The 13,090-nt window shown below is 40.9% G+C and overlaps 2 protein-coding genes across 12 annotated transcripts in view; both read left to right on the forward strand.

Annotated features, from left to right (window-relative positions):
- The window catches only part of ARHGEF9 (Cdc42 guanine nucleotide exchange factor 9), a 356,264-nt gene that overhangs the window by 224,589 nt on the left and 118,585 nt on the right, over positions 1-13,090 (forward strand). Inside the window, exon 1 of one of the 11 annotated variants that reach the window (XM_081276395.1) lies at positions 8,028-8,170. The exons of 4 other annotated variants lie outside the window; for them this stretch is intronic. Coding sequence is in view for 4 of the 7 variants with exons in the window: in XM_081276387.1 (XP_081132513.1) it covers positions 8,169-8,177 (9 nt within the window). In the remaining 3 variants the exon portion in view is untranslated. Of the gene's footprint in view, positions 1-8,027; positions 8,182-10,831; positions 10,851-13,090 lie in introns of those variants that run through there. 6 more of the 11 variants (XM_081276388.1, XM_081276387.1, XM_081276393.1 and 3 more) reach the window with 6 other exon arrangements.
- On the forward strand, positions 7,313-7,960 carry LOC308638709 (uncharacterized protein; the record flags this gene model as incomplete). Its single annotated transcript, XM_081276410.1, has 1 exon — positions 7,313-7,960. The coding sequence occupies exon 1, from the start codon at positions 7,781-7,783 to the stop codon at positions 7,958-7,960; it is 180 nt and encodes a 59-aa protein (XP_081132536.1). The 5' UTR covers positions 7,313-7,780.

Consider the following 13,090-nt stretch of genomic DNA (forward strand, 5'->3'; position numbering starts at 1 on the left):
CTGGATTCAATATCTGCAGACTGCCTGTGGCAAGCATCAGGGAATAATGGGGTGGCTGAGGTGGGGGCCGAATGACACATAAGTGAGTGGCAGTGTGGGAGAGATTAGGACAAAAATTGGAACTTTTCATGAAAGTACTCCTGGCAGAAGTGGGAATTTGGGAGCTGTTTGAAGCATGAGAAGCAAAGGCGAGTCAGAAATTGCCTTTTCCCTGACAGAAGGCAAAGGTTTCCAACCTAGAGATCTTTGATCTGGGAGGTACAACACTGAGGCCCAGATCAGGACATTGAAACAATTTATTCCTTTGACACAGGAGACATCTTTTTTTATTTGTTATTTTTAATTATACATGACAGTAGAAGGTATTTTGACATATCATATATGCATGGAGCATAACTTCCCATTTTTGTGGTTGTACATAATGTGGAGTTTCACTGGTCACATATTCATATATAAATATAGGAAAGTTACGTCCAATTCATTCTCTGCTCTTCCCATCCCCATCCCCACTCCCTTCCCCCTACTCCACACTGTCCAATTGGGTAAACCTCCCCTTCTCCCCCACCCAATCTATTGTGAGTCAGCATCCTCATATCAGAGAGAACATTTGGCCTTTGTTTTTTTGGGATTGGCTTATTTCATTTAGCATGATAGTCTCTAGTTTCATCCATTTACTGTCAAATGCTATAATTTCATTCTTCTTTATGGCTGAGTAATATTCCAGGAGATGTTTTAACAGGTGCTTTTGAAATTTGAGACATGTATCATCTAGTAGCATTTATATAGCACAGTGTTTAGGAGAATAGACTCTGGAGCCATACTGTCTAGTTTTGCATATAGTCTCCACTTCTTACTAACCATGTAACCTTGGGCAAATCATTTATCTTCACTCTGCTTAGGTTTCTCATGTATAATATAAAGACATACGTAATAGTATATGTCCTGTAGGATTATTGTGAAATTTGAGAGAATTAATACATTAAAAGGGCTTAGAATACTTCACGTAAGCTGTTATTATCATTACTGTTTAACTAACTGCCTTTAGCACTATGAAATAGTGTGAATTTGGGAGTATATACATTCCAAATACTTTTATGGAGTGATTAGTTTCTCATCTGTGGCTGTGGCAGAAATGCTGATAACTTCTAGATCAAAGAAATTGAATAAATTTCTGCCAACTGAGATTGTTCCAAAGATTAAATGGCTATCTTGATAGGATCCTCTCTATTGTTGTGGATGTTGGAACTGAGACTAGATAAACAAGATGTTGAAGAAGGGACTGAAGGATGGACTTGGGGTTGTGCTAGACTAAGAGATTCTCTGATTCCTTGAAACTTGTCAATAAAAGTGCTATTCAAAATGTGAGGAACTCCTACATTTTTAAAATTGTGAGTTGACTTGAATGGGAACCTAATTCAGAAAGCTACCCCCACACAGACCTAGAGCTAGGGTCAAACTCCATGACTGAAATTGTGAGATCTCTCAAAATAACTTTTGAGACTCATGATACACAGGTTCCACTTCCTACTTTGTTAACAATTAGTAGTATCATTTTGGACAAATTACTTCCCTTCTCTGGGAACCTGGAACATAAAATTTATGTTTTCTGTGTGGTCTCATAAGGTCTTGACTTCTGTAGTTGGAAGATGGGATTCTTTGAGTGGTGACAGTGGATGAAGAAGACATTCTTGCATTCAACAGGTGTTTATGAAGCATGTGCTAAATGCCAGGTGATGTGCTGGGCATAGGAGAGAAAGAAATGAATAAGACAGGCATAATATCTGTCCTTCCCTCCAGTGAAAGATACAACAAATATGGTGTCTGAGAAGAATATCATCCAGAATATTTGGCAGGGGGTGCATCAGAGAAAGCCTTCTAGAGGAGGTAGCACCTGAGCTGAGGTTTGAAGTAAAGGGCCAGAGAAAGAGAACAACAGTTACCTAGGCTCCAAGGTAAGATAACCTAGTGGGTTGTCAGAATTACTGTATCTTCTATGTAGCTAAAGAATAGAGAATGAGAGGGCATTGGCAAGATCTGAGAGGCCAAAGGATTCCTTAGGGGCAGGAGAGTGTATGTCATGTTATAGAATGTGCCTTAGGGATAGTGGAGAACCACTGAAGACATTTGAGCAGAAGAGTAATTCAAGACAGATTTCAGCTGCAGAAAATAATGCACTCTAGTTCTTTTCGGCAGAAAACATCTTAATACAGAAAATCAGGTGCTTACAAAATTGGTGGAAGGGACAGAGGGGCAAGTTTTAGGTTGGGCTTCCAGAAATGACTCCCAGAACAACAGCATAGTAGCATCTATTACTGCCACAAACAGGAAGGTAAGGGATCAAAGACTCTGGGAGCACTTCACCATATCTGTGACTTGGGAATCAGGACACTGCCACTGCCCTAACCATTGGGTAGAGGACCATCATATCTGCCAGATTCTCAAAGGAAAATAAAATCTCATTCTCTGACACTCAAAATGCAGAGCTAGTTAAGATTTATGGTAACACAATCACAGAAAACCTCAGTACCTCCATTGTTGTGCTTGCTAACAGAAGTTTGAGAGATATGGTTTCTGCCTCACCAATTCCTTCCAAATATTGGGCATGTGTATGAGACTGGCAGAATTCTATCAAATTGAGAAAAGTGACTGCAAAGAAGTCTTGGAAATGCCAGTTTGTTGTAGTTTATGGGGTTTAGTTTTTTAGCAATACAGGAAATTAGGCTAGAAGGAGGGTGACACACATCTTTATCAAACAAACCATAGTCCGATAAGAGCAGAACTGCTTTTGAGGTAAATAAATTGGACAGGAAAGTAGAGGCTGAGTTGCAGAGGGAGAGCAGCACAAAAGACCAGGTAATTAATTGTAATAGACCAGAGATGATGAGGAACTAATTAAAGGAACTGGTAGGGGGGAGAGAGAGAGAGAGAGAGAGAGAGAGAGAGAGAGAGAGAGAGAGAGAGAGAGAGAGAGAGAGAGAGAAGAAGAAGAAGAAGAAGGAGGAGGAGGAGGAGGAGGAGGAGGAGGAGGAGGAGGAGGAGGAGGAGGAGGAGGAGGGGGAGGAGGAGGAGGAGGAGGGAGGAGGAGGAGGAGGAGGAGGGAGAGAAAGGGACAAATGAAAAGATAAAAGAGAAAGAGAATCAATGGGACTTGGGGACTAGTTGACTTTGGATGAGGTGATGGAGAGACAGGGCTAAAATATCCTCTGGCTAGTTCACTATGTGACTATAATCCCCAAGAGAATTTTTGAAGAAGAAAACTTCTAGGGGCGGGAGAGAGAAAATGACTTCAATTTTGGACTTATAAAGTTTGAAATACTTGTGAGATATTCAGGAAAAGATATCCAGAAAACAGAGATTCATCTCTGGAGTCCAAAAGAAGTACCTGAGATTACTTAGTAGAAAGAGAGTCTCTCTGAAAGCAAGGGCCTATGTGGATTTTTGTTACTGGTGTGCAGTAATTTTATTTAAAGGAGGTACATCAGTATGTAAAAGCAGTGGTTGTTCGAGCCTTGGAAATAGATGAACCCAGTCAAGGCAAGTACAGAATGAGAAGAAAAGAGTCATGGAATTAGAAGAATCTTGATAAATCATGGTATTAATGACTAAATGAAGAAGAACCCAGAAAAAAGCCAAGACAATAAAGCAGACAGGTCCTTTAGATGGTGTCCCCAAGGCAAACAAACATTTAAGGAAAGAGGGAGGCATCAATGGAATCCATTGTGAGAGAACCCAGGAAAAATAAAGATGGACACGTGGCCATGAGATTTAGCAACAAGTTGTTTGTATTCACAGAAGTTTCCAGGTTTCTATAGGATGACAGTATAAAGCCAGGTATCAAGCACGAATGGGTCAAAAGATATTAGAGAAATAGTGACAGGATAAGATTAAACTTTCAAAGACATGGAGAAAAATTCTACTTGTTTACATTATGGATAGCCAATACTTGTCTCAACATAATGTACGAGAGTGGCTTTCAGGCTGTTTTGAACATCACTTGCTATAACAAGTACATTTTACATCACAACTTAATAAATTTAACTGACCAAAAGCTCCATGAAAAAAATATTTACTGTAAATATATGGACATTTCATATACAAGGAAGCATAGAAAAACTTTGTGGAACTGCCTTTTATATTTAGTATATTTTTAAAGTTTTTCTATGTTGTAGCATTGATCAATATTTCATTTATATGGCTGAATAATATTCCATTTTATTGGATATACTGCATTGGGTTATCCAACATACATCAGTTGACAGATGTGTGTGTGTGGGGGGTTCTGGGGATCATACCCAGGGGCATTTTACCACTGAACTACATCCCTAGCCTTTTCATTATTTATTTGTTTATTTTTTTGGGACCAGGGATTGAACTCAGGAGCACTCAACCACTGATCCACATCCCCAGCCCTACTTTGTATTTTATTTAGAGACAGGGTCTCACTGAGTTGCTTAGCACCTTGCTTTTTGCTGAGGCTGACTTTGAACTCATGATCCTCCTGTCTCAGCCTTCTGAGCTGCTGGGAGCTCAGGGGTGCACCACCATGCCTGGCTCATCCCTAGCTTTTGATAAACTATTATTTTGAGACAGGGTTTGCTAAGTTGCCCAGTCTGATTTCCAACTTGCAATCCTCCTGCCTCAACCTCCCAAGTTGCTGGGATTAGAGGTGTGTGCCACCACATGCAGTAGTTATGGGCATTTGAATTGTTTCCATCTTTTGGCTACTATGAATATCACTATTACTTTTTGGCTACTATGAACACATTCATGTGTGAGTTTTTTTTGTGTGTATATTTTTACTTCTAATAAGTACATACCGAGGAGTAGAATTATTGGGTCAAATGGTAACCCTCTTTAATTTTGGAGGAAACATCACAGTGTTTCCAAAGTGGCTCCAACATTTTACATTTCCATTAGCTGTATTTTGAGGGTTTCAATTTCTCCACAGCCTCTGTGACATTTGTTATTATCTGGCTGTTTGATTCTATCCATTCATTAGATCAAACTTCTAGATCCAAATGTAGATGTATAGAATACACATAGTACAGGGACAAAAACATTTTAAATTGCAGTACCATTATACAGATTATAAAAATATATACTGTAAAGCCTACATTCTAGTGAATATCTAGTGTGGATATCTCATTACAAACAAGGCTGTAGTGAGTATCCTGTATTTGTATTTCCAGTATTTGATTCAAATTTCCCTGATGGCTAACCGGGTTGAATATCATTCATGTGCTTAATTGACCTTGTCTTTGGATAATGTCTATCCAGATACTTTGACAATTTTTAAATTGAATTATATTTCTTTTTATGAGTTCTTTATATATTCTAGATAGAAGATACATTATTTGCAAATATTTCCTCCTATTTTTTGAGTTCAACATTCACACTCATGATAGTGTCCTTTGAATCATAAAAGTTTGAACTTTGATGAAGTCCAAATTATCTGTTTTTTCCTTTGGTTGCTCTTGCTTTCATGTCATTTCTAAGAGAACAAATGGAAAGTCACAAATATTTACTCCCATTCTCCCTATTTTGTCAAGTCTATCCACAATATCATTGTCATTTCTAAATAATTAATAGTAATTCCTTTATATCACCAATTATTTGGTTTGTGTTATTTCCAGATTTTTATAAATTTCACAAATGTGTATCTGTATACAAGTTCCATTCCAGTCAATCTTTGTTTTCTTACTGTTTATGTGTAAAGAACTGGATTGTTGGTCATGCAGATTTTATAGTATATATTTTTATGATCTGAATCCCTGCATGGGGGTTTAAAATGTTTTTATTTTCTGTCCTTTGTGTATGCATCAATAGTCGAATCTAGACACTTGATCTGATTCAGGGTTTTTTGTAGTTTTGGCATGAATCATTCACAAGTGGTGCTATGAAACTTGTTAAGTGGGGACCTATTTAGAGTTTATTCTATCTTGTAGGGCCAGGGGCCATTTTGTTTATGACCTCAATTCATTCAGAATTTCCAATAATCCAGTTAAGATGGATTACTGTTTTAGCCTCAAAGATTTCTAGAGAATAGCAAGCAATCCTCATTCCTCTTATAGTACTTAATTTGTTTTATCTCTGGCTAAAACAGTTTCTTACCCCTCACCATTATCTATTTATCGACTCATACAGATACAGCATGTAAGAGCAAGAAAAGCTCTGAGAGTTCTTCTGTATGAGGTAATCCATAACTCTTAGAGCTCATGAAACTGCAGAAATTGTGTATATTTTTTTGAGATGAGGGTTCTGATGTGTCACTGAATTCTCAGATGAGTCTTCATGTGACAGAGACTTGGAGGCCCAGATACTGGAAAGGAGTTGTCCAAAAGTTACACAGCAAGCTTGAGGTAGAGCTTGAAGTAAATATGAAACCTTCCAGCCTCTAGTTTAGGACATTTCCCCTCTAGGGTTAGACACTAGGTCACTTTATGAGGAGATTATTACAAGTAGATTATAAGTTATTTAAAATTTATATGTGGCAAATATTTAACCCTGGGCTGGCTTCCCGTTTGTATACTCAGCATGCTCAGAGTGCAAGTGAAAGGTCGCAGTGTGAAGAAACCATAATTAGGAAAGGACCAGAGCATCTCTATATAAGAGAAAGCCAAATAGAGTTGGATTTTGAATAATTTTTTGTATGTCCATGTGGTTCTCCCTATAGCACTGGATTGTGAGCTTTTTATAGCTAATTGTAAGTTGCCTGTATATACTTTAGGCAGTGGCCAAATACCGTTTGCTTCCCCCTAGGCCCAGGGTCCAAAATGGTTACCAAGGTATTTGCATCCGCCCTACCTACCTATCCCAATTTTCCATTCCTATTCCCTCCTCCTCATCTTTTACTCTGACATTTCCCAACCTTTCTCCCTCTTCATCATAGCCCCTATTTCTTCTTCCTCCTTCCCACCTTCCTTTCTTTCTGTGGTCACCTCCTCCCTCCCTGCCCAAGCTCGCTCCCCTTCAGCCCCTTTGGCCGGCTCCCTCCCTCTTTCCCAGTATCTCCTTTACCTCTCTACATCCCCCTCAACCCACCCCCAACAAGCCTCCCCACCCCCATGCCAAAACTGACTGCCAGTGGCTCCGGGTTCGTTGGAATGGAGCAAGCCAGCTCAGGGAGTCTTGGGAACTCCGATTGGCTGCCACAGCTAGCATGCCAGCGCAAGTCCCGCCTCCAGGCTGCGTACGCGCTGCTGCAGCATCTGCTATTGGCGGGTGGGCCTGTCAGCCGCTCTGGCTGCGTCTCACGCAGGCGCCCGCAGTCTCTTGGTGAATAAAAAGGCAGCCTACGGGCTGAAGTGGGGGTGGGGAGAGGAGAGGAAGAGGGCCAGCGAGCAAGGGCTTGAAAGAGTGGCTGGCAGCCTGGAGCCCCGCGAAGAGAGCGAGCAAGGAAGGAAGCCAGCTTAGGAAAGCAAGCGAGTTAGAGAGAATAGGGGAGACTGAGACTGACCGCTAGCCAGGCAGGCGGACTGACGCACGCCCAGACAGACTCAGGCGCTGGAGAACCTCTGATAGGTTCCTCCCGCCTTTCCTTTTGAAAACCAGGATTTTGCTTTTTCCTTGGCGCCCGAGAGAGAATGCTGGACTCTGCCGTCTTCAGCGCAAGCTAAGATTTCTCAGCTAGGGAAGGAATAGCAGCCCAATCCTGAGAAGGGGGAAACAAGCGCCCCTGTCCCCATCCCCCTCCCCTACCCCCCCCACCAAACTCGGGCGCCAAACCCAGCCCTTCCCTAACCATCCGACTTCCTCCTCTCCTTTCTAGCATGGTGGCTGTATGGACAGTCTGACAGAACAGAGACTGACATCTCCCAATCTGCCGGCCCCCCACCTGGAACACTACAGTGTTCTGCATTGCACCATGACCCTGGATGTGCAAACTGTAGTCGTTTTTGCTGTGATTGTAGTCCTCCTGCTTGTCAATGTCATACTCATGTTTTTCCTGGGAACGCGCTGAATGGAGTCCAGCCACCTGAGCTGTCGCGAACTCTCGCTTTGATTTCATCCCGTGAGCCACCGAGAAAAAAAAAAAGAGAGCGAGAGGAGAGAGAGAGAGAGCGAGCAAGAGAGAGAGAGAGACAGAGACAGGGAAAGAGAGGGAGAGAAAGAGCAATTCTTATTCAGGGGGGAAAACGTTTTGAGCTTCAACATGGCCTCGCTGTGATATGTATGACGTTGGTATATTATCTCTCCCTAAATCTTTTGTCATGTCTTGTCTTTTAAGTATGCCTGTGAGTGTAGTTGCTTATTGCTTGAGTGAAATTTTTTGATAAAGAAATGTTTTCTATTTTAAGTGTGCATGCGTGTGTGCATCCTCCATCTATGTGACGATCATGGGGCAAGCTCTGCGTCCTTAACAGTGGCTTCGCTGTTTGTGGTGTCTTGTCAACTCATTTTCTTGAAAACTACCTTTAAACTCCATTAGGGAATTTTATTCAAAATTTCTCTCTTGCCATCTGGAGTGCATTTGGGTTTGTTTGAGGTGGGGGTAAGGGGGAAGGGGTTTTGTGGAAGAGCATGATGAATTTTTGGATCTTAGGAATGGCAGTTGTGCACTGGATATTTAGAAGGGAAAAAAAATCGATGCAAGAAATGGATTTAGGGAAAATGATTCTTTAATCTATAATGAGAAGCAAGAATTTGGGAAGTGACGCGGTGGGGTTCCTTGAGCTGGCAGTTGGTGACTCTGTCCTTTGAATCTCAATTTGCTGTCCAGGGTTCACAGTTTCCAGTTTGGAAAGAAGCCACCTTTAAAGTATTTCTTAAAGCATTAAATATCATTTTCTTTGGAATCATGGGATGGGATATAAAAATGTTCTCTGATCTTTTGAATTGGCAAGAGAGGACTTTGACAAGACATGTTTGGGCTTCTTTCCCCAGAGATTGTACCCCTGGATTTGAGTTTGAGGATTTTTTCTGGTTCTCATCCAAAAAACAAAATCCAGCTTTTTACCTACCTTGGGAATAATAGTATTGGATGTGTCTCCTTTGGGGTAATTTGCAATAATGTTCTTGAACTACATTCTAAATAGAACTTGATTGCTTTGATGACAAAGTAGTGGTGGTATTCTTTGCCTTCTTGTTTGTTGCTTTAAGAGCACAGGTCTAATTGACACATTACCATAACTGAATGTATGTAATGTGCTAAATTGAGTTTTGAGCACTAAAAAGAGGTCTAGATGAAATGGGATGAGAGCTCAGGAAACATGAGCTGGAAGCTACATTCCAATTTGAGATATGTCTGCTTGTTTGTATCATATGATGGTGGTGGTTGCTGTTATTATTTTTATATTTCTGTTTCTGCTAAAAAAGCTCTTGGAAAAACTAGGAAAATTTTGTTTCTGATGCCAGTGTACACATTACTTTTTTTTTTTCTCCTTTGTTAATGTACGCAGATCTTCCTCATTCCATTGCTTACCTGACTTGAAATATTGCTATTTCTGGCTCATGTAGCAATGAATCAGGGTTCATACACATCCACACACATTTCCCCCTACACTAATGTGGGTGGCTGCTCATGTATGATATGCAAATCTGCTGGCATTATGCTGTCAAGTTCCATGCCATTTTGTTGAATCTCTTTGGAACTGATTATAAAGGGAGAGGGGCTGTGAAGGGGTCCTTCTAATTGTTCTCACTACAGGACCCAGAGTTATTTAATGGCGTCAGTCAAGATTTTGAGCCTCAAAGCACATTCTTATTGACTCAGTGTGGGTGAGAGGCTGAGTTGTGTTTTTATGTTTTTTCTTCTTTCGTACCACGGTATAAACATGATCTGGGAGGTTTGCTGGCATTGATTATTATTGATTACTCTTTGGTCTCTTTGTGAAGACCCCTTGTGTGGAACCAAGAACTTGTTTCTTTGCAAAGAATCTAGTGAGTTGTTTATTTTTGAATCTGTTAGCTCCGAGAGATATTATTTAAAGTAAGTTTCTGTCTTACCTGGGTACTTTGTTTTTAGACAGAGTTGGAGAATGGGGAAAAGACTGGGCAGCTGCAGACTGGAATTTTCTTCATTCAGTGGCTATTTGACCTTGGGGAATTTTTTTCCTTCCTCAGTGGGTTTGGGATTCCCTGTAACATTGACATTTTGAAATGATTGGACTAGTTAGTTGACTTCCAAGTTCTTGCTTTCTATAATTTGGGCACCCATAAGTACTTTCCAGTTCATCCCCCTTGACTGGAAAGTCAAGTGAAAAGGATACTGATATGTTAATTAAGAGATGATGGGAGGAGAGGCTGAATATTTTTACTAATATCTGGAGAATTTCACCTAAGGAATTTTTGTCCTACCTATGTGGTAAGGAAATGGGGATTGCAACACTGAAATTTTTTTGGACTTTTTATTTTCACTAAAGGGAGAATGGATTTCTAAGACTAATCTTTGAACCTGGCTTATGACTAAGTAGTGTCATGAAATGCCTTCCCCCCGGTGCTTGACAGACCCTTGGCAAAAAGCCTTTTGGAATGTATGTGTCTAGGGTGGTAGCAGTATGTTTGTGGGAGTGTGTGTACGCCTTTCTCTGTGTTTGTGTGGGTGCACACTCCTGAGTGTGGATGGAGGGTGGTGGTGGTAGGAATGAGGAAAGACAGCACTGAGTTCCACAGTTCTGAATGGCCTCCTTGTGCTAGGGCTTGTCAGGATTTAAATGGGACTAGGATGGATGGGTGTCACCCATGCATCTTTCTTCCACCACCTAAAATCCCTCGGGCTATATGGGTAGCTTGAAAAATCCTTCCACCAGTAATTTAGCTACTGTAGTTCACACCTTTCAAATTCATTTTTTCTGTAGGTAAAAAAGGGATGGAGTTAGTCAAATGGCCGGTTTTCCTGGAACAGCCAAAAGGTAATTTGGGCAGTAGAGAACAAAAGGTGGCAAAGTGACTTTTTACTTGTGTGAATCCTAAAGGTTTGGCATTTCTCCTTCAGAAGTGTGAGGGCATGCAAAAAGAGAAAAGAGTGGGAGAATATGAGAAATGCAGTCCAGAGAAATGGAACCCTATGCATTTTGATCTGTTTTCTTTTTTCCTCCTCCTGCCTCCTCTCTTAGTCTTTCCCCTTTCCTCCATTACTTTTCTTCCCTTTTCTCCCTTCCCTAACACCACCCCTTCCACTGGAAGAGGATGAGAAGTAAGAGGGCTTTTCCTCTTTGAATTGCCATGACTTTTCCCCATAAATGTCTTTTCCCCCCTTTCCTCCTTTCTGATCCATTTGAGTATAGGATAAGCTTTTGCTACTAGGAGGGGCAAAATCCCAGCTCAGGGATTTTGGTTCCCAGCTTCCAACCCAAGAATTAAAGAAAATGGCCTCTACTGGTATCCTAGTAACCCCTGTATCACAGTGCCCACTGAACTTCAGAGCCTGTCATTTAAAGGCCCAGGCCCCACAGTCTCCTTACAAGGGATACAGCCAAGTGGGGCTTGGAAAGGTGCTTTGGGGGAGGGAAGACAGAAAGAACAAAATCTTCATTGGCTGCAAATGCCTAGAAAACATGTTCACAACAGGCATACAGAGCCTAGCCTTGCCTAATCATGGGGACTGTTTATTGGAAGACTCATGGGTTCAAGTATCTCTATATAGTTACTACTCCCTCCTTAAGTTTAGCTGATCCACTACCTAACTTTAGTGTAGAAGGTCTGCAGGTTCTGAAAAATATTTTTTTCCTCACCCTAACTTTTGACTTCAGCAAGGAGAGTAAAGTGATAGCTTTGTGGGAACAAACTGAGCACTTTTCTTTTGTTAAGAGTGCTTCTGTCAGAACCTGCAACATCTGCTTGTAGAGTTTACCCCAATTTTGTTTGAGGCTTGGGGAAACATGACTAGCCCAGCTGTAGTGTACATTTGGGAAGGGGATGTTCTTTCTGTGATTCAATAGTTTCTAACTGGGGAAGTTGGACAAGTTGTAAGAGTCAGTTTGATTGTGAAGCTCATGAGCAGGACTTGGAGTCAGCTTCAGGAACTGAGGGATTCCAATAGTCTTGTGGGTGAGGTGCTGTAGTGTTCTATAGTGAGGCCTAGATAGTACTTGACTGATCAGATGATGCACACTGGTAGTTGCAGGGATTATACCGAAGAATATCCTCTTTAGTCTGCTATATCAACCTATGATCTCATTTTTGGCTAACCAAGTACTTGCTTTTAGGTATGAGAATTGAGCCATTTCTCCCAAAATAACTGCCTCTCCAGAAGACTTCATACAGGGATCTATCTCCAGTGGCTTTGCCCCGAGGAATGGGATGGAGGAGGTGAATCTTATACTCTGTAGGCCTTATTTCTAACACTGCAACTTGTTCTGAGTGGAGTGTATCTCTGGCTTTCCAAGAATCTTTGATTAAAGCTTAGCTCTTCCAATATGTGCCCAGAATGTTTTTTTTTTCCTTCTCTCCATAGGTGGATCTAGCTCTAGAGTATTTAGTTCATTGTACTTTTCCCTGGCATCAAAGTACAAAATGGAAAAGGCCCTCAAGAAGAGTGTAGGCTTGGGAAACAGTCCAGTAATGGCTATATTAATAACCCTTTTTCAGTGCATGGGCCTAATAAAGTTTACAAAATAACTCACATACTTTCTAATTTGACTATCACATAATTCTTGTGAAGTTGCAGGGATGATTGTTATTCGTTTTTACAGATGAGGAGAGAAAAGGCAAGAGAGATTGGTAGGATGAGAGTGGGTATTCCTTTCCAACAGAGAGGTGGGAGAGTCGGAGTCAGATCATTCCCAGCTTTGTGAAACTGTAAGGGGTTAGGTGGGGAGGAAAGTGTGTGTGAGTCATGCCTGAAGTCATACTAGCTTCCTCAGCTTTACTTGCTTTCATTTTTAGTGCTTTTTAATACCTTTCATTTGTATAGTGCTTTTGCACAGAATTCGTTAGTCTATGAAATGCTACCTTTTTGTCTTGGATATATATCAAAGAGTTCCCTTTAGTCAGACTTATGAAAAGACACTATTTGGGATCTTCAAGGTTAAAGCCAGTGTGAATTGCTGAACCCTAAAATACAGAATGTTTTGAAAGAACTGCCGTTTTTATGCAGTTGGCCTTCTTTTTGAAACACACGTATTTTTCTTTATTTCTTTAAAAATGTGCT

This window comes from Spermophilus citellus, assembly GCF_964194105.1.
Source record: "Spermophilus citellus genome assembly, chromosome: X".
In the NCBI taxonomy this organism is placed as follows: Eukaryota; Metazoa; Chordata; class Mammalia; order Rodentia; family Sciuridae; genus Spermophilus; species Spermophilus citellus.